The 20697-nt window shown below is 45.9% G+C and overlaps 1 protein-coding gene across 1 annotated transcript in view; it reads right to left on the bottom strand.

The window, feature by feature from the left end:
* FANCD2 (FA complementation group D2) overlaps positions 1 to 20697 on the bottom strand; it is a 63206-nt gene that overhangs the window by 39290 nt on the left and 3219 nt on the right. Inside the window, 20 exon segments of the mRNA XM_061572927.1 lie at positions 406 to 485; positions 1171 to 1290; positions 2307 to 2373; positions 4054 to 4163; positions 5397 to 5504; positions 7308 to 7439; positions 8981 to 9058; positions 9060 to 9116; positions 9835 to 9969; positions 10913 to 10948; positions 11690 to 11795; positions 12388 to 12485; positions 13066 to 13170; positions 13353 to 13441; positions 13917 to 14049; positions 16711 to 16789; positions 17429 to 17481; positions 17654 to 17711; positions 19105 to 19208; positions 20501 to 20568. Of these exon segments, the coding sequence (XP_061428911.1) occupies positions 406 to 485; positions 1171 to 1290; positions 2307 to 2373; positions 4054 to 4163; positions 5397 to 5504; positions 7308 to 7439; positions 8981 to 9058; positions 9060 to 9116; positions 9835 to 9969; positions 10913 to 10948; positions 11690 to 11795; positions 12388 to 12485; positions 13066 to 13170; positions 13353 to 13441; positions 13917 to 14049; positions 16711 to 16789; positions 17429 to 17481; positions 17654 to 17711; positions 19105 to 19208; positions 20501 to 20568 (1816 nt within the window).

Raw genomic sequence — 20697 nt, 5'->3', positions numbered from 1 at the left:
CCTTTATTCAATATTAATTTTATGTACGGCTGCCAGCTCTGTCGAACGTTTAAGACAAGGCTGAGAGCATTCTAACATGCAATGTGGCTTGTCATGTAACACGCATGCAAGGCATGATGGCAGTTGTTATTTCCTGCCCCGAGTGTACTGCTGTTAAGTCGAGCAACTGGGCGATGAGATTTAATTCCCACCTTTATTTGTACCTTTTTTTTCTTAATATTTTTACTCCATACCTCTATTATTGATACATTATAATTAAGTGACACCAATAATAATCGCAGTGGATATCTCCAAAGAAGTATATCGGCCAGGATTAGGGCCGAGTGCATCTTGTATTCATACGAGGATGAATAAATAGCTTCATATATTTAAAATCAAAGCAAATGTCACACTGCTCCCACGTACCCTGACGGCTCTTTCCCCGGCTGTACGTCAACCACATAATCGTCCTGAAAGTCAGTCAATATGTTCTCTCCAATCCACGCCTGTCACACACACACGCACACGCAGGACACGGAACACGCAAATAACATCTACGACCTCGCTGAGAAGACCACGTACATCACACACACCCACACGTGTATACTGCAGCATTTGCAAATTTCTCTGGCGCGTGTCGTGACGGGTACTGCAAGATCGGACCATGCCTGTCCAGTGCTCGCTGAGCTGCATCAGCTTAGAATACATTAGAAGGTCACACGCATTACGCACCAAGTTTTTGCCACAAATGAACAGCAAAACCTTGCTGATCTAAGTAAAGGAGCTTAAAAACCATCACGCCAACTCCGATCATCCTCCAAGCGGCTTTTGGCTAGCCATCGAACAAAAACGGTCACCGTGTCACGCGCTTTCAGATGCGCTTCTGCGGCTGTCTGGAACGCTCTTCCTTCCGATATTAGGAAGCCACTTGAGCTATGTACTTTTAAATCTAGATTGAAAACTCATTTATTTCGATAAAAATCCATATAACCACGGGCAGAACATGCAAACCTCAATTATACAGGCATCATCAGGGTCAGGATCAAACCCACGACCTCCTACATACAAAGGCAAGGGAGTTAATATCTCGCCAAAAGCGGCGCGTTGCATGCGCACGCGGATTGGCGGGAGTTAAAACTGCACAACGACGTGGGACGCTGGATACGGGATGCGTGACACGAGAGAGCTGACCTGAACTTTAGGGTGCAGAGCCCCCGTGTGGATGAGCGTCGCCAGCTCGTCGCAGTACAGCGCCGTGCCTTCGGCCGAGCCGTCGCAGCAGTCACGCACCAGTTCCACCAGGGTCGTCACCTGCCACACCCCGCCCCCGTAGCACAGACACAGAAGTTGAAGGCAACAGCAGTGGCAGCAGCAAGAGCAGTAGCAGCAGTGGAAGCAGCAGCAATGGTAGCATCAGCAATAGTGGAACCCGCAGCAGTAGTGGAAGCAGCAGCAGTGGTAACAGCAACAGCTCAGTGACAGCAGCAACAGCAGTATTGGAACCAGCAGTAGCAGTTGTAGCATCAGCAGTGACAGTAGCAGCAACAGTAGTGGAAGCAGCAGCAGCAGTGGTAGCAGCAGTACTGCAAAGCATCAGTAGCAATTGAAGGAGCAGCAGTAGTGTGTGGCAGCATTGGGCACTGCTAGTGTTTGTGTGTATGCGTGCATGTGTGTGAAGTGTGGTGGCACAGTGGCGAGCACACGGCACAACAAAAACGGCAACGAGAGTTTGACTCCCGGCCACGGCTAACATCTGTGGCAAATTGATATCAGAACCTGTCGCAGGGGCATCCTCAGGTCAACTCAGCCTTAAATGAGCACCTGGTGCAGTGCGTGTAAAAAACATCAGCAGTGGGGAGGCACAAAGGTGGCCGAGCGTGGCGCTGATCACAACGCCACTTCGTGCAGTGCCGGTCTCAACAGGTGCTCACTAAGCACTTTCACAAATAGTCCGTTGAAGGCTCTGGGCAAGACCTTTTTTCAACGGTTTTACTTCACTTGATTCTTGTTTGTCGTGGTCAAATCTTGTAATCAAAATTTTGTCCACTTCCTGTTGTCCAATCAATTCCACATTTTGCCCACGTGATCAGATCCGGTGACAATGCATGCCTGTATCAAAATCGGCATCAATAAATCAATTAATTCGCTACTTTATTTATATATGTGTGTGTATGTCAAAAACGCCGCGGTCCCTAAACTGTGGAATCGGCTCGCACAAAACGCAGGCGCCGCGTATCTCAGGCGCCATTGACGGACTTCTCGACCATGAGTTAAACGAAGTTGTTTATTTTTTACGTGCGCAAGTCTCGACCTGTTGCCACAATAACCTGTTTGAAGACATTGCTGCTGAGCGGAGATGCCTGGGAAGCAGATGCGACTGTCGCTTCACTTTTCCTAGTACAAGAAAAGGGGAAAACACACACGCACGCGCACACAGACACACACACACACGATCATACTGGCTTTGCACGCCCATTAAACACTCAGCTACAGGAGATGTCAAACATCAGCTTACACCTGAAAGTGCTGACAAACTCACATTCATCCATAACACATTGCCCTTCATAGCTCATCAGAATTCTCCACGATAAAGATTATGGTTCCGATATAATGGATGACGTTTTGAGCAATGAACCTTCTTCATGGCACGTATATAGAGGCCAGAGAGGTGTGACAGATCGTTATTCGGCGTGTAAGTATTCAGAATCAGAATCTTGAATTATAAATCCGATGAGCTATGAAACTCGTTTTCACAGATGTCCAGTGTTGGCAGGGGGGCAGCAAGATCTCTGCACGACAGAGAAAAAAATCATCGTGACAAAAGGATCACAACAGCGTGTCATTATAGCAGTGCAAGCATTCGTTGGTTAGGCCATTAGAATACATTCTTAAGATCACGACACACGGTTCAAAGAAGCACTAATGTACTACTAAGGTTACATTGGGGCTGACAGAATGAGCAACACAGAGTAAATAATGAATAAAAACACTATTCTCGAAACAAATTGTAATCGCTAAATCATAACCAATATTCATCACATAATGCCGATTATTATAATCATTATGAGAGTGTTAGTCATTATGAATATCAGGTAGAGGAACTCCTCTACTTACGAACGAGTTAGTTAGGTTCCAGAGGTCTGTTCGTAAGTCAATTTGTTCGCAAGTCCAAGTTTAATCCTGTCGATTCCAAACATGTTGCATGGCATGTACACTAAACACAAAGAATCGCTTTAAAAGTTGGAGAATCTCCTGTAGATGTAGATGCCACTGGTTCTTCATGTTCTGCAGATGTAGATGCCACCACCGCCATCTATTGCTTGGCGATTGAACTTATGACTCGGTCTGAACAGGCAACTGGACAAATGGACAGTTTCTAAGTCGAATGTTCAGTAGTCCCTGTACTCTGGTAACAATCACACCCCCATCACTTTGATAAACTGTTGAAATCAATTTTGAGTCGTGATCGAATTCCATAACCAATCATTTCATCTTATTTTAAAATCGATTTTTTTTTATTCGGTCTTGCCTGTCGTTTTGTTTCACTCCATTATCATCAATGGAACATTCACAAATACTTAGCATAATATTGTATTCCTCCATCATGAGCGTATGAAACAGCTGCAATCGATTATTGGACTCTCGGGTTAATTGCTTATCAATTTTACAATAATCATTCAGGAAATCCATTATCACTTCCAGAAGTCACAGAATCAATAATTGACTTCAGTTCAATTTGAATAACAATTAATTCCATTGGCACAGGCGAGAATTTTCAAACCGCACAGCGCATTCCAATGTGATTGGTCATCGTGACAAGCCATTACATACAAAATAAACATGTGTGTAAAATAACACGTGCGCTTCTTTGCTAATCCACTGGAGTCGTTACGATCCTTGTGGTGGTGCGATAGCTCCGGGGTTGCCGCAGTACGGCAACCGGTGGCAGTGGTAGTGGCGGTGGCAGGGGTGGTGGCAGTGGTGTCGACGGTGACGGTGGTAGTGGCGGTGGTGGTGACGGTGGCGGTAGCGGTAGCGGAGACAGTGGTGGGGAAGGGGAGGGCTGCGCGTTACCCGCGAGTGGCCATGCTCCCCACCAGCGCGATGGCGCCAACGATGCCGATGCGCTTATATTTGAGCACCGTGCTTGACAGCTGCTTGCGCACCACGATGTGCATGTCGCCCTGCAGACAGAGGGGCAATAGTGGGGCGATGGTGGGGGGATGGTGAGCGATGGTGGGCGATGGTGGGCGATGGTGGGCGATGGTGGGCGATGGTGGGACGATGTAGAGCGGTGTTGGGTGACGGTGAGCGATGGTGAGGTGATGGTGTGCGATGGAGGGGCGATGGTGGGGCAATGGCGGGTATTGGTGGTCGATGGTCACACTGTTGGTTCCACGCCAAGTTCACCTTAGTTGGCAAGCGCCACACGTTTTAATTTGCAGCGCCACACGAACGCAGGCGCAAGGTTACAACAACCCCAAATCACCCGCAATGCACCCGATATTATTAGAAAGAGATTTTTTACATATTTTCACGTTAAATGTTTCACCTGGATAATCCCTTGAGATGGAAAGCCTCATTTGCAAGGGTAGGGGGGGGGGGGTATAAAGGGAGGATGTGGGGGGGATGGTGATGGGGTGGAATGCTGTTAAAGTTACACATTTAAGTTTAAAGTAAATATTCCTCAACCAGGCAACTACATCTCAAGAGACGATCGTCTCATTTGCACGAGTGACTGGGGTTACTGATCAGAACAATCATAACACAAAATCTCAGCCGTGCCGGATCAGTGGTGATCCATAAGCCACCCTTCTGCGATTGATCACAAATCAGGCTGAAATTAAACAGCCGGGTCATGTTAACGGACTAAAGAACATCAAGACAGTCCATGGGCCAGAGCAGAAATTGCTACCACCCGAGATAGCATGTATTCAGTCGTACCAATTTATTTACGCAGCTGCTAAGAGCGAATCACGAGATGAACACAAATTATTTAACACGCTTATCGCATCCTTCACTGTTGTTGGTCACACAAAAAAATTGGAACCGCTAAAGTCATGCCACCTCAGGTGACGAGATATTAACTACCTCGCCTAGTATACAGGAGGTCGTGGGTTCGATCCCAGTCCTGACACCTGCATATTTGGAGTTTGCATGTTCTCCCCGTGGTCACACGGAATTTTCTCCGGTTTTCCGGTTTTTCCCTCCACATTTAGAAACATGCATTGAGTATGTGGCTGCTATAAATGTTCACATGATAAGCCACTTCATTGGGCTATCATTTGTGGCCAGGTCGTTTCTAAAAAAGAGCTATATAACTCAGTGGGCCTTACCTGGTAAAACAAAGTTTAGTTATAAGTAAAACACCTCATCTGGGCTTATGGACTATAAACCTTCAGTTTGCTGTTCCTCACCTGGATGTAACTTCCCTGGGTGCCCCCACTGAAGGCCAGGGTGCTGAGGATGAAGAAAAGCTTTCGGATCTGCGTGAAAGAGAGATTCTCCAGATAGTCCAAGATACCCTGCACACATCCACAGACAGGCTTGAGTCAAACGGAACCCCACACATAAATACTGCCCAAGGCTATTAACTATGATTGCCACTGTATTTATCATGATGTTATAGAAACGATATCACATTTCAGGTCATGATAACGCTGGTCAAAAAAAAAAACAGTAGTAGTAGGTTTTTACCCTTTAAACTAGTACAAAACTGACACCTTTATACAAGGCATCATGTTTGCAATAACCACAACACAAGTAGTCAAAATGCAAACAAAAAGAAACAACTCTGATGATGATAATGATATGCACTGTCCTTGAAGTTGATTGGTCCACACCCAAGACAGCTTTCCTTAGAGCCTAGTCTCCATTGGTGTTGGACCAGGTGACACCAAAAGGCGTACAACTCAAATAAACTTTTGCAGCTGTTTTAGACTAATTTCAGGGTGCTGATTCCAAATCTGATCTCAGATTTGCTCTATCACATAATTTTTATGCTATCGGCATACCCCATTTTCATTGATTTACCCGAAATTAACTCTGTCACTTATGATTGCAAGTTGTTGCGAGTCAGTGACTGCTTTAGTGTTAAAATATGGTGCTGTATTTTTAGGATAGTGTGTTTATAATATAATTTGATGTAGATGTCCACATTTATTTAATATTTTTCTTCCGCGGTTTTTATTGAAAATGCAATATTTGATATCTCAAAAACCTGATGTGATAGACAAAAACTGATGCCAGATTTGAAATCAGCACCCCAAAATTACCTTAAAACCGTTGGCATACCTTATGCCAGAAAAAGTGTGTTGACCATTGTAATTGATCATTGTTTTTTTACCCTTTTATCTGGCAACAAAACTGACACCTTTTTTACAAGGAGTAATGTTTGCATTGACCACAATACCTGCACAAAAAACACAACTCTGTTAATGTATGCACTGTCCTTGAAATTGATTGGTCCACACCCGAGACAGCTTTTCTTAGAGCCTAGTCTCACACGGTGTTGGACCAGATACTGGACAAAGGAGGTTCCAATGGTGTAAATGCTTACCCCGAGCGCTCATACTCTGATGGTGCATTGTCTTTGAGTTGTGCGCTTTTGGCGTCATCTGGTCCAACACCATGTGAGACCAGGATCTAAAAAAGCTGTCTCGGGTGTGGACAAATCAATTTCAAGGACAGTGCATACATTATCAGAGTTGTGTTTTTTGTTTTCATTCCGACCGCAGGTATTGTGGTCAATGCAAACATGACTCCTTGTAAAAAAATGTGTCAGTTTTGTTGCCAGATAAAAGGGTAAAAAAAACAATTATCGTATTCTGCTACTGGCAAAGGACGTTCCAATGGTGTCATGATAATTCTCGCAATATCAGTTTCCCTTAGCTTTATAATCGTATTTCACAGTGTTAATGTATTGTTGTTTGTGCTTTGCTGTACTCTTGGTAAAAAATAAAGTGTACTTAAAAGCCACAATTTTCAAACAAATATGGTGTGACAGGATATCAGATGATATCACATGATGTTAAATCATTACATCATGTAAGTGATCAGAAAATCTAAACTGAGAAAAATTCTGAAATCATTCTTAAAAATCCTAATTTCCAAGTGTTTTAAGCTATAAATCTTCAAAAACATATGTATAAAACACAACATACATAATGACGGCTGGTCCTTATCAGCAAATGGCCTAGCTGAGGGCTGGCCCTTAAATACAAAGATACGGCCTAAGTAAGGGCTGGCCCTTATGTACATAGACACGGCTTAGCTGAGGGCTGGCCCTTATATACAGAGACACTGCCTAGGTCAGGGCTGGCCCTTGCCTTGATGAAGACCGCATAGGAGGCCAGCGAGGCTGTGCGCTGCTGCACCAGCTCATGCAGGACTTGCAGCGCCGTATCCGCCTCGGCTGTGTAGCCGTTACACACGAAGGTGACCAGCGACCCCACCACCTCCTGCACGGGGAGACAGGAAAGAGAAATGAGCCAGACTTAAGTTACATCTGTTGTCGTTATAGAAAATGCAAGGGCACATTGAGCCACTGCTGGTAGTCGGGTCTGCACTAGTTGGAGATCTAGAGAGCCACACTCGCTAGATGTCTTCAAAGATTTGACAGTAGTCACACTTTATCCGACCACACGTGACTTGCCGATCAACTGAGATGCAACCCAATTATTGCCACCAGGCTCTTTCTGACTTGCATCGGAGGACGCACATAAATTAAAAAATAAACTAAACCATTTTTATTTTACCAGGTAAGGCCCACTGAGCTATATAGCACTTTTTCAGAAGCGACCTAGCCACAAATGATTGCTCAACAAAGAGGCTTATTATGTGGAAATGTATAGCAGACAAATACTCTAAACGTACGTTTCTAAATGTGGCGGGAAAAACCAGAGGACTTGGAGAAAAAGCCACGCGACCATGGGGAGAACATGCAAACTGAAAACAGGGTCGGGATCGAACCCACGACCTCCTGTAAACCAAGCGAGGTAGTTAACATCTCACCATCGTGGCATCTGCCATGGGTGCCATGGGTTATTCGGTTGAAGTTGAGCGTGCGCGATTGTTTTCAAGGCAGATCCAATCTACGGGGTTCAGTGGTCGAGTCGGCGATGAGACGTTTACATGGGACGTCGCCGCTTGTCCACAGCCGTCAAGTGAAACGACCGCGGACTGACACGGGGGATTAGTGGGGATTGGTGGGGATTGGAGCGCACCTCTTCAGCATACACAGTCACCACAGCCAGCCGCGACAGAGAAGTACATCACACCACTGACACCCGAACGCAGTGGTTCTCAGACTGCTCTATTATTCGCGAACCCTCTGTGCGTACTCCTATCCAGGAGACCCACTCGCATATTTCATCTCTTCTGGGCCTTTATTAGGCCACCTCAGCCTCAAGTAAGTCATCGGTGGGGGAGGGGGTGGTCGACATTGGCGATCAGAAACCGAAAATAACCTCATCACACTGTCGGTAGACAGATGCCGCGGTTTCGAAGCGTTGCGAGAAATTACAGCGGGGAAGGTGATACCAGGGGGGGTAGTGACGGTGGCGTGGGAGTATGTATGTATATTGAACATCTTTTGCACAATAATAATGATAATTTATATTAGTTTATACATCGTTACACATCTGTTAGGTATGCAACGATGCGATGTATGTATGTATGTTGAACTTTCGCACCATATGTAGCCAACCGTGCTAATCGGAGGTGCGGGGGAAGGACAACAAATTAAACAAAGAAAATGTAGTTTTCAATATAAATTTAGAAGTGCATGGCTCCAGTATTTTCCTAATATCGGAAGGAAAACCGTTCCAGATGGCTGCAGCGACCGTCTTTATTCGATGGCTAGCCAAAAGCCGCTGCGAGGATGGCCAGAGTTTCATGTAATAGTTTATGCTCCTTAACGAGATCAGCAAGGTACTGTTGTTCATTTGTGGCAAGCACTTTATGTGTAATGAGTGGGTGGGTGGGTGGAGTGCAGACTGACCTGCTGGTAGTACGGTTCAAAGCAGAAGAATACGTGGCAGTACACGCGGCCGGCGAACGACGCGACCACCGGATCCTGGCGACCGTAGCAGCGTCTGCGCCAGCGCCAAAATGGACGGAAAATACTCGCACATCACCTGCACACGGCGCACGGTGTGTGTGTGCGTGCACAATGGGGAACATCGCAAAGTCCGTCTGGGGTAAAAAAAAAAAATTCACCACAGACCCGAACCGTGTCGTACTGGCCATGCTTAGTCAGTACAACACGGCTCAAACTCCGCCAGGTTGGTTTTTCCACTTCAGAGCGTGAGCAGTGCCGCTGACACCACACGCAATGATCATCAACTAACACAAAGTATTATCGGAAACTATTAACCCTGCACCTCTCGCTGCTTGACCCCAGAGCCAGATTCCGATGCCTCATGATGCCAGTTTCAAGGTTTGATTTCGGGCTTAGCTCAGGCAAATAGCCAGTGGAAAAACCACCGTACCGTGACGGCCCCGCACTGATGTGCCAGCGGTCAGACTTTAGGCGAGATAGACTAGCAAGTAGCCAGGTAAGTAGAGACACAAACAGCCAGGCTGGCAGATAAGTAGTCAAGAACATACACAATCGAAAAGAACACACCACTGTATTTCATATGTTGATATATTGCATGAGCGGATATACAACCAAGTACAAATTTATCTGCTGGCTGGATAGAGCAATGGGGGTATTGCTCACCCGCACCTCCGATTAGCACGGGTCGGCTACGCACGTTGCGAAAGAAATTCAACAAACATACGTACGCACGGACAAACATACGTCCGCTCCAGCGTGTCGTTCCTTCAGTGACCGCGGCTGCGCGAGCTCACCGGGGTGTGCCCGCTGAAGGCAGCCTGCAGCAGCTTGTCGCCGAGGCGACCCGCGCGCACCTTGGCCTGCACGAGGCTCTCCACGGCCTTGTGGTGGTTGATGTGAAGGATGAGCAGCACCAGGAAGTCGATGACCTGGGGACGCAATGGCAACGCAAGCATAAAGACGTTGATCTCTCAGTGTGGCCTCACAGACCCCCACTAGGGACAAACGCTGTCCATCATCATCCTTATTGTCATTGACTATCCACTGCTGTGTGAGGGCCTCCCCAAGCCGTTGTCATTTGCCACGGTCATGCCAAGCCACAATCCATCACACTCCTGTACGTAAATTATTTGAAACTATTTTGTTTTCCCAGGTAAAGGCCCACACTGAGCTTTGAACCTCTGTTTAGAAGCGACCTGGCCACAAATTATCACCCAATGAAGTAGCTTATCATGTGGAATGGATAGCAGCCAAACACTATAAACGCATGTTTTTAAATGTGGAGGCAAAAACCGAAAGACCTGCAGAAAAATCCACGTGATCATGGAGAGAACACGTAAACTTCAAATATATAGCCGCCAGGGTCAGGATCGAACCCATAATCTCCTGTATAACAGGTGAGGTAGTTAACATCTCGCCACCGTGGCGCCCCTATAAATTCATCTGATGGATCCATCTCCGTGACAATCATCCTCTTAAACTCGTTCCTTCCTCTGGCTGAAAGCCTGTCACGAATCTTCGTGGCATGGGGCAACGCTCGACCGAACGAACCTATGCACAACAAACACCGCAAGCTCAAACCACTGCAAGCGAGAGCTGCAAATTGATTTTAAAGTCCACAATGTGATGAAACGGTGATGCTTTCAAGCGATGCTTTAAAGCGATGCTTTTAGCGTGGATCTGTGCTGCTGCTGCTGCTTCTTCAATGACAATTTACATTACAACTCGTACGCATTTACGCATGTGATTTCATGCTTGAGACCAAAGTAAAACTACAATCAGCATGCTGCAATAAAGTGTGCTTGTGAATCTACTGGCAGTGATACAGTCCTGTGCAGTGAATGTTCATGTAGCGAATAACGAGCATCTTACCTTGTGTTCCGACTCAGAGCGCACACTTTCAATCGCCTTAAAAAGGTAAATCAAATGAAATTAACATGGCATAACAGCAATGACAATTTAAGTATGCTTTGCATGTTTTAAACATCCACAGATATTATAATATATTTTTTACCAAGGCCCACTGAGCTACAAAGCTGTTTCGGAAGCGACCTGGCCACAAATGATAGCTCAACGAAGTGGCCTATCATCTGGAAATGTATAACAGTCAAATACTCTAAATGCATGTTGATTGTAAATGTGGAGGGAAAAACCCAAGGAACTGGGGAAAAATCCACGTGAACACGAGAGAGACGCGCAAACTCCAAATATACAGGCGTCAGGCACGGGATCAAACCCACAACCCTCCCTGTATACCAGGACGAGGTAGTTAACATGTCCCTACCGTGGTGTAATCATCAAAGACTGGACTTGCCATGTAGAGGTTGCCAGTTCGATTTAATCTCCCTGGCGCAGCAGTTTAAACGACTGATGCAAGTTTCTTAAGTCCCCACTGCCACCTCTGTCCACCCAGTAGGCTAAACTGGTTCACCGGTGTTAGTCTATCGGCAGGTCGCGTGTGTTGGGGTAGAATGTAGGGTACTCCCACCTCTTCCAAGAGGTCTGGCCAGAGTGGAAGAGTAGGCCAAGTACCCTCTCGAAGAGGGGCTACTCTAGAGCTCTCTAAAGAGGCATGAGCAGGTCACTCTATTTTACCAACGCAAGCTCAAAGAGATGGACACAGCAACACAAAGAGAAGGAGTCAGACACCTTAATCCAAGCCTCAGCTGTGGTCTTTTGGAAGCGCACAGCCGATGCAATGGCGTCGAGCACCAGTGCTTTGCAGTCACGTTTGTCAGGAGCCACTTGCGAAGGCCTGCAAGCGACACGCGTCGGCGTCGACGCAGCATGCAGGCGCAGCAACCCCAATCCCACACACAAGGGAACACACCGAGAGGCGAGGGGGAAAAATCATGCGTCATTTAGAATTAATCCGGATGTATTTAACCCTTTCCCGTGTCGATTACGCAAGTGTACGAGTCATCAAAACGAAACCGGAAGAAAAACTGAAATAAAATACTTTATCAGTACCGAGGCTTCCAGAAGACCATGCGAGAAGGCGTGTGCCACAGTTTGGCACCAGCTCTCGTAGAGTGCGGTCGTGTCGCTACAGTTCTCTGCGGTGAGTACAATGTCTTTAAATACAAGGTTGCTACGCCTCTCTAAATAAAATTAAAGCTGAGCCGCTTGCGCGTTTCAAGATTCAGCGGTGAACGGTACACCCAGCCTGCAACTTGTAGACGTCTCGGAACGAAAAAGGGTTAATTACTGATGATGATGATATTACAGTTTACGCCGCGCAACCGCACGTGATCGTGAATTTTCCCCCGGCAAGCCCCGAGCGCGTTCCTCAGCGCAGGCTGATTTATCAGCGGGCACTTTCGTTCGCCCGCATCGAGTTCTCTTACACGCAAGTTGCCGCCCTGCGCCCGCCTTGTGTGACGCTGAGGCTGGCAGGAGGGAGGCACAGCTGGAAGTCCAACTTGGTTCTCAGCTCGGCAATCACCTGAGAGCCACGGACACAGCCAGACACACGCAACGCGCGCCGTGCTACGCTTCTCCACAACACTGTTGGAAGACGCGACAAGAAAACTGCTCAGGAAATATGGGGGTGCTCGTGAGTGGGGTTAAACATGGCTGTATTGCTCAAGTGGTCGAATACTATGACAAACACACCGAGCCGGCACAGCTGAGACCCTGGGTTAGAATCCAAGTATAAGCTGCACGTGATTTAACTGGGCTCTCAATAAATATTATTAAGTGTAGCAAGGTGATGGTCTTGGCCGAGTCACCAACGATTGCAGTAATGTAACATTTTGGTTGAGGCTCATGTGATAAACTCTGAATAGGGAAAAAATAAGGTGCACCATTTGGTATCGATACGAGGCTTATTTTAGCGACTTCTGAAGTAGTCGTGTGAAGTCATCTTCCGGGCACCTCGATAACTGATGATGACGATGGTAATGATGAGAATAACATCGATGACGATCATTAATGATGATCCAATTAGCGCGGTTGGCTACGTACGCTGCTGAACAAGTTCAACATCCATATACTAACATGACCACAAAGAACACAAATGGTACCTCGTAGGCATCCGTGGCAGTGATGGAGTGCAAGATGAACTTGACAACCACGGGAAGGTCATCGAGCTCCACCGACGCAAGGGTAAGCATCACCGAGCCACGCACCTGAAACGGGAATCGAACTCATCGACGAATATCGATTCTCAAGCTCGCGACGTGTGGCGTGGCATGCACCACTGCCGATGCCGTATAATCAAACAGGTTGCTCAATTCGAAGGTGTGTATGAAGTCAGCGCGGACCCAAAATAAAATGTACAGCTTGACACGAGGAAGAAGCGATTCCTTACCTCCGCCAGGAGGTCAGAGGACAGGTTGATGTTGGAGAGGACATCAAGAACAACCACCGTCAGTTGCGTGTTCTGCTGCATCAAGGGCACTGCGGGAAGTGAAACAAGGACAAGGCGTGAATCCATATTTGCACCGCCTACTCCGCTCTTTCATTCTTTCTTTCAGTTAGCATGGCATTTAAGAGGCAACAGTTCGAGTTTATAACGATATGACGAGTATGGAAAGCCATGTGATTAGTGCCCCGTGCTGGCATTGGTATGGATGTATAAGTGGAAAATATCGTATCAATATTTACGCGAATCTAACCCAAAAAACCTGTATTATGGATATTGGTCGTGAAAGCCTACATGTTAAACGGAAAATATTGTTGTAACATTGTGGAAGATATTTGTTCAAAAAAATGTATGTTCAATTATTCTTGATGTAACCCAGGTCACACTTGTTACAGAAATAATGTTATTTTCACGCATTTCAATGGGTTACTTCATCTCCTGATTAAACAAAGCTTTTAGGAAAACAAAGGGAATGCGTATTATATAATCAGGGTGAGCAGAGACAGGCACTCACTCACCTGAGCTCGTTAGCCACCCGCGTGTGTTGGGCGTCCTCGATGATCTCCGGCAGGCAGGTGATAATGTCACGCTGCACGTCGAGAGGAGCGACGGTGAGCAGCTCCAGAATGCGATCGGTGAGGCTCTGGGATCAGGCGCCATTCAAACACAAGTTATACCACATTGCCAAGGGTTCACACGACAGTGAAATGTTAACTTCCTCGCCTGGTATACAGGTTGTGGCTTCAATCGCGATTCCGGACAGCCTTCTATACTTGGAGTTAGCATGTTTTCCCCACGGTCGCGTGGATTTTTATGCAGGTCCTCTGGTTTTACTTTCCATATTTAGAATCAACATGCGTTTAGGGTATTTGTCTGCTACTATAAATTTCCACATGATAAGCCACATCATTGGGTTATCATTTGTGGCCAGGTAGCTTCTGAAAAAGAGCTATATAGTTCAGTGGGCCTTAGTTTTTTTAGCTTACCTAAATGTGATCATATCTCAAGATGTCATAAAAATAGAGTCAACATGCCCAGGCATTTTATGTTTTGTTTGTAACAGGGAATGATGGTTATAATTCTACAGGCCAGAGAGGGAAATAAGATTGCATTATGGTAAAGGGTAGCAGTGGCACCATGGGTATTGCACTATGCGAGGAACCCAGACCTGAGTTAAATTCCAGGTCATGGCTAACAAAAGAAGAGTGGCAAGTGATAGCAGACCTGGTCGTGCTGTCCCAAGCCCGCCTTCACCAACCCACTCTGATCAATATGGGGGAAGTATGGCCCAAACAACTTCTACAAAGTGGTGTGCAGAGGCCTTCATCCATCAGTGGATTGACAGAGAGCAGAACAATTATAGAAGTGCTGTGAATGCAGCGGGGAATACTGGCAGCATGGGTCACGTGAAGCCATTGCATACAACTGTCGTGACCGAATATATTTCTCTTGATTTTCTTTAACACTCTGACGCCAAGATGGTGAAGACAGAGACGACTGTAAAGACTCCATCAGCATGATGGGGATCTCACTCCAAACGACAGCCCCGAGGTCCCCTCTCGGGGCCCCTCTCATGCTGTCAGCGTAGCCTGGCTCCACCCCCGGCCACGCCCCCTTTCTAGAACCTACCCGCGGGTTCCTGGTGTGTCCCTTCCGTGACCTTTCCCCTCGATCCCCCTCTGGTGTATCACGTGGCCTGATGCTGTCAAGGCTGCTGTACGCTGCAGATCCCTTTTCCCGCCAGCAGCCAGCACTGTGCTGCTACATAGCTAATTCTATGTCACTATCTATATATATAAAATCGCAAATCTGTCTGTCTGTCTGTGTGTGTGTCTGTGTATCGGACCATACGCAGTTTCATTGGACGAAATGTCAGGGATTTGCGACACACGATTGGTCCGGCGGTTGCCCCTGGCAACGGGTAGCGACGCATTCGCCACGGGGTGGACGCCATTTTTAATTCCCCTTAAAAATAGGCGCACGCATTAACACGCGACTCTGAGGTAAATTCATCAAAGTTTCACGTCCTCTTCACTCCCCCGCCACCCCAATGTGTGCAATTACTATTATAGGGTCGGTAGATAATTAAATTATAGCGATTAGACAGTATTATTGTAGCGCGGGGGGGGGGGGGGGGGTAACGGCCCCGGTACCCAGCCTCAGCCGGGTGGGCAATTTAGGCGAGGCCGGAGGCTCTGCACGGTACTAGGCCTCGACACCCCACCACACTATAGGCCGTACATATTACTGCACAGCGGCCGAGGAGATCGTGGCTGGGGGGGGGGGGGGGGCAGGGGTAGCAGCCCATCTGTGTATATATGTAAGGTTATTAAGAAATATATTTTTCACCCGGACAACGCCGGGTACTTATGCTAGTACAACATATACAAATAAAAAACCCATCTAGTATAATTGTTTTTTTATCTGGCAACAAAACTGACACCTTTTTTACAAGGAGTCATGTTTGCATTGAGCACAATACCTGCAGTCGGAATGCAAACAAAAAACATAACTCTGATAATGTATGTACTGTCCTTGAAATTGATTGGGCCACACCCTAGACAGCTTTCCTTAGAGCCTAGTCTCACATGGTTTTGGACCAGATGACGCCAAAAGGCGCACAACTCAAAAGACAATGCACCATCAGAGTATGAGAGCTCGGGGTAAGCATTTACACCATTGCCAGATAAAAGGGTAAAAAAACAATTATCATATTTTGCTACTGGCAAAGGAGGTTCCAATGGTGTAAACCCATCTAGTCTTACTCAAATTAGAGGGTGTATCATAAGCTTAATATTCGAAATTAATCAATTAATCTATACACCACTTACAAGTCATCGTATCCATCCCAGTCAAAATACATTGGCCAAGATTTTACAAAAGCACATCATCTGTGTAAGCCATGGCAAAACAGAATTGAAATGTATTAGCATTATCCTACCGTGTAGGTTTTCGCGATTGTGCTGTGCAGCTGTCAGATGTGTTTTTGGGTCGTACCACACGTTGTTTGGCACGACGTGCGACGTTCGCTCCACGTGATGGAATGAAATAAGTGAAGCTCACAACAAGTGGTACAATCCGAAAACCCATTGGAAAGTCAGTGTTTACAGCTCATGTGACTTTTATGGCCGCACAAAACAAAACGGTTTGAAAACCCGAGCCAACTCATTTGGCTGCTCCGAGAATGTGTGGTTCGTTTTATATGGGCCATCTGCTCAAAGTGTTTCAGAAGAGAGCCAAAGAACCGAAGGTTTTAGTGATCGTTCTCAACAGTATCTTGGCCGGATGTTTCTGCTTCATTTACCGTTGAGTCATAAATGCGATCCAGCCACTTAAAATGACTGATGGTCAAACGAGGGATGTTCACGCCATCCTCCGAATTCCTTCACGAATACAACAACAAAACAGAGTCAGCAATGGCAATGCGCAACACAGTATCGCCCAAAAACTTGAGTATGTTTATTATGGCTTCGTTGCAAAGAAAAATGCATCATGTGATAACAGTATGCGCGTAATTAGCCTTCAAGCCGAAAAAGGAGACTAGAGTACATCACATGTCCAACCGTCACATATCCACCTTGACCGGTTAACCATTCTTAACCAGCGCAGTATGCCTGCACGGTGGAGCAAAGCTGTCATCGACCATATATCGATGTTCACATATCTGACTATTTTACATATCCACCTAAACCCGAGTCCCTAGTGAGTTGGATATGTAATGTTGTACTGTCATCATCATCACAATCCATGGGCAGATGGCCAGTAGGTGTCCACTTCACATTTCATGTTTCCACTTTCCTCTGTCGCGTGCCAATATGTTCAAAAAGTGCACATCTTTCTGGCACCAGTCTCTTACGTCATCGCTGTATTCTACTGTAATAACAAGTCAAGGTTAGTTTCTTGATGAACTTGTCACGACATTCTAATTCCAGGCCAATCGACGCCAAAAGTGGCCATAATATCCAATAAGGGATATGGCATCCAAATATTTTCATCAACAGTGAGCGGAGTGTGCAATGTACCCGTCTTCCATGAACTCGGGGAGCTTTTCCAAGAGCGCATTCATTAAAGGAGTCTAGAGCGAGTGAGTGAGAGAGAAAGAGCGAGCAAATACAACCACGCTTGCTATTCGTATCATACATTAAACACAACAGCCAGAGGAAGTATTAATAACAATAATGCATGCCGGTGATAAAGGGAATATATTTTGAGACATTTACAGTGCAGTATGAACGAGATGGGAGTACCTGCAAAATATTTACTCCAAGGAGAAGCTTGATCAAACTTTCACGTGAAGCCTTTGTACTGGAACATGAAATAAAGATAAACAAGAAATATTTCACAGAGTTCCTTGATGCTTCCTTATTCATTATTGCAAAAGCACACACTGAAGAATAACCTACACTGGCCGCACAATTATAAAAGACACCAGAGAGTATGTTGAACTTGTTTCACACCGTACGTAGCCAGCCGCGCTAATCTGACCATCATTAATGATCATCATCAATGTCGTCATAATTTCCATCGTCCTCATCAGTTATCGAGGTGCCCAGAAAATGACTTCACACGACTACTTCTGAAGTCGCTAAAATAGGCCTCGTATTGATACCAGGTGGTGCCCCTTTTTATATGCCCTGTTAAGAGAATTTCTCACATGAGACTCAACCATATGTTACATGATGGCTCATGCAACATGAGGACTCGTGTAAATCATTGGTGACTGGGCCAAGACCATCACCTGCCTACACACATACATAGATCTATAGCGTTGATATACCTCAGTAAACCGACATCAAAATAATGCGATAAATAGGTCAACCACAGCGGGTTGGAAGGTTTTGGGAAAAAAATTACTTAATAATGAAAAGTAAAATATTAATGTGCATAAAGAAGCCCTTCATTCAAAGTGAACAGGAGCTCGTACAGTGCTAGGTAGCGTAGCCACCACACATAATAGATGTTGTAGGCTGTGGGGCTACGTGGTGTTCACAAGAAGGCAGTGCAGAAATATCAAGTTGAACAGTACTTCTGTAGTGTAATAGCGCCGGCTGGTGGACAGCAGCGGCAACTGTGGACAGATAGTACAAACGCTGGTGAGGGCGTGCACGGAGGACCCTGTCTGGAGGCTCCTGGAGCCTGCTAGCGGGTTCAAGAAGGGAGGCGTGGTCAGGGCGGAGCCAGGCCACGCTGGGAGCATAAAAAGAGCCAAGAGCAGTAGCTTGAGGCTGCCGGTTCTGTCGTCTCGTCGCCGTCGTCGCTAAACGTCTCCGCTAGATATTGCGCTACGAAGGATAGTAGTTGGCTATCTCAGTCAGCGCCATCAGTGTTAGACAGCTAGTGTAATGTACAGGCTAGGCTGAGCTACTGTGGAGTGTACGGACGAGACCGTGAAAGTTGTTAATAAAGAAAGTGACTCCTAGAAACTCTTGTCTCTGAATCGTTGACACTACACTTCCATGCCCCCATGTTTATGCTCTCCCACATTCACCAACCCGCACTGAAGAGTGCAAAATATGGCGTGAAAAAACGTCCCATGACTAGCACGGTGTGTGTGGGGGGAGGCCCTCATCCAGCAGTGGACTGACAAAAGGGCCTCCACATTACACAAGCACCCTCGTGTACTGGCATCTTGTGATGTGACGGCCGGCAAGCTCCATTATTATTCGAACGAAATTTGGCAGCTTGCGCAGAAGCCTACCTGGCATCAGAATCCTGGCAGGACCGGCACGGTAGCAGGCAAGTCTTCAACGCCTCACGGCCCTCCACATACTCCTGCAGGCTGCTTATGAAGTCATCCACCACCTGTTCACAGAATTAGTGACGAAAATTTAATTAAAACAATAATTTGTAAAACAAAGCGTGCTTTGTTGTAGCCAACGACAGCAACGAGTCGACGAATATCGTTAAGCGCAACGATGACTACGACTGATTAAAAATAAGAATAGGTTTTACCCTTTCTGGCAATAAAGCACGTCCATAAATACAGGTTTTTGTTCTGGGTTAGATCGCGTAAATATATGTGATGGCGTCGAGTTAACCCAGTGTAATAGAACACGTTATGGGTTTACTCTCTAACACACTGGTGTGCTGTACTAGTAATGAATTGGCATGTTCTTCTTTACGTGACAAACCTTACTAAATGGCTGTGTTGGGTGGTGGCAGATTTAACGACACATTAATATATTTACGTAATCTAACCCCAAAAAAAACTGTATTATCAATATTGGTTGTGAAAGCCTACGTGTTAAATAAAGCACATGTTTGGATCTCCAAACACCAAATAGATACATTTTGCAAGGCAATTAAGTCTGCATTAACTACACATACTTGCGGCATACTTTTATTGCCAGAAAAGGGTGAAACCCATTCTTATTTTTCATCATTTTTGATACTGGCAAAAAGGTCCCATAGATATGACTATAACTGCTGCCCCCCGTTCCCTGAAGACCCCAGCGTGATTAACGATGACGAGACGGTAGTAATGAGCTTGAGCGAAGCCAACGCACTAACATCGTTCGATGATGTTAATAGAGACTGCAGCGCACCGATAAAGATCCAAAGTTATGGTCGGACTATTTGGGTGTATAAAACTGATTTACTCATTGACTGACACTCATAATACGTCCTGTAAGGAGAGTTGCCCGAAACATTGGCCTTTATATATACGTTTCTATGCAGCCCCCCCCCCACCCCGCCCCACCCTTTTCCTGATGACGACTGCTTGTGTTGCCATCGAAACGCCGTAGTTTTTTGTTATTTTCTTTGAACCTATCTACGTGACTTTACCGAAAGACCCAAAGAATATAGAAATAATATTACTGTTGAATGTGTTGCTTTTTTTTATTATTGCGGGTGGGGGAATTTGTGCATCTGTTTAACATTGAATAACTAAAAGTGAACTAAAGGTTTCACTGTTTTAGTCATCTAGACTAACACTTGGCGAACATCTACATGTTGTCTTTCGATGAGACTAAGACTAAAAAAGTTTTAAAATATGATTGAATTAACACCAGTATCAACAAATTACCAATATCAGCTGGCTGATGCACCTCATTATGACAATAAACAGCATGCAATGGGAAAAAATGTGTTACCTTGGGATAGCTGGCATGCTTGCGCAGACCCTGAGTCACATTCTTTTGGAAAATAGCATCATCAACCGCTGTGGAAGAACACACACACAATGGCAGAAACATTAGCGCAGCTAAAAAATGCAATTATTGCAATATGTATGACGTAATAAAATAGCTCGACATTTCACTTAGCAAGCTCATGCATCATGAGCTTGCTA

This window comes from Lethenteron reissneri, chromosome 51 (genome assembly GCF_015708825.2).
Source record: "Lethenteron reissneri isolate LAM-NWPU_2019-01 chromosome 51, ASM1570882v1, whole genome shotgun sequence".
NCBI classification, from domain to species: Eukaryota; Metazoa; Chordata; class Hyperoartia; order Petromyzontiformes; family Petromyzontidae; genus Lethenteron; species Lethenteron reissneri.
Note: the sequence above shows the minus strand (reverse complement) of the source record. Positions and strands in the feature narration are given on the sequence as shown.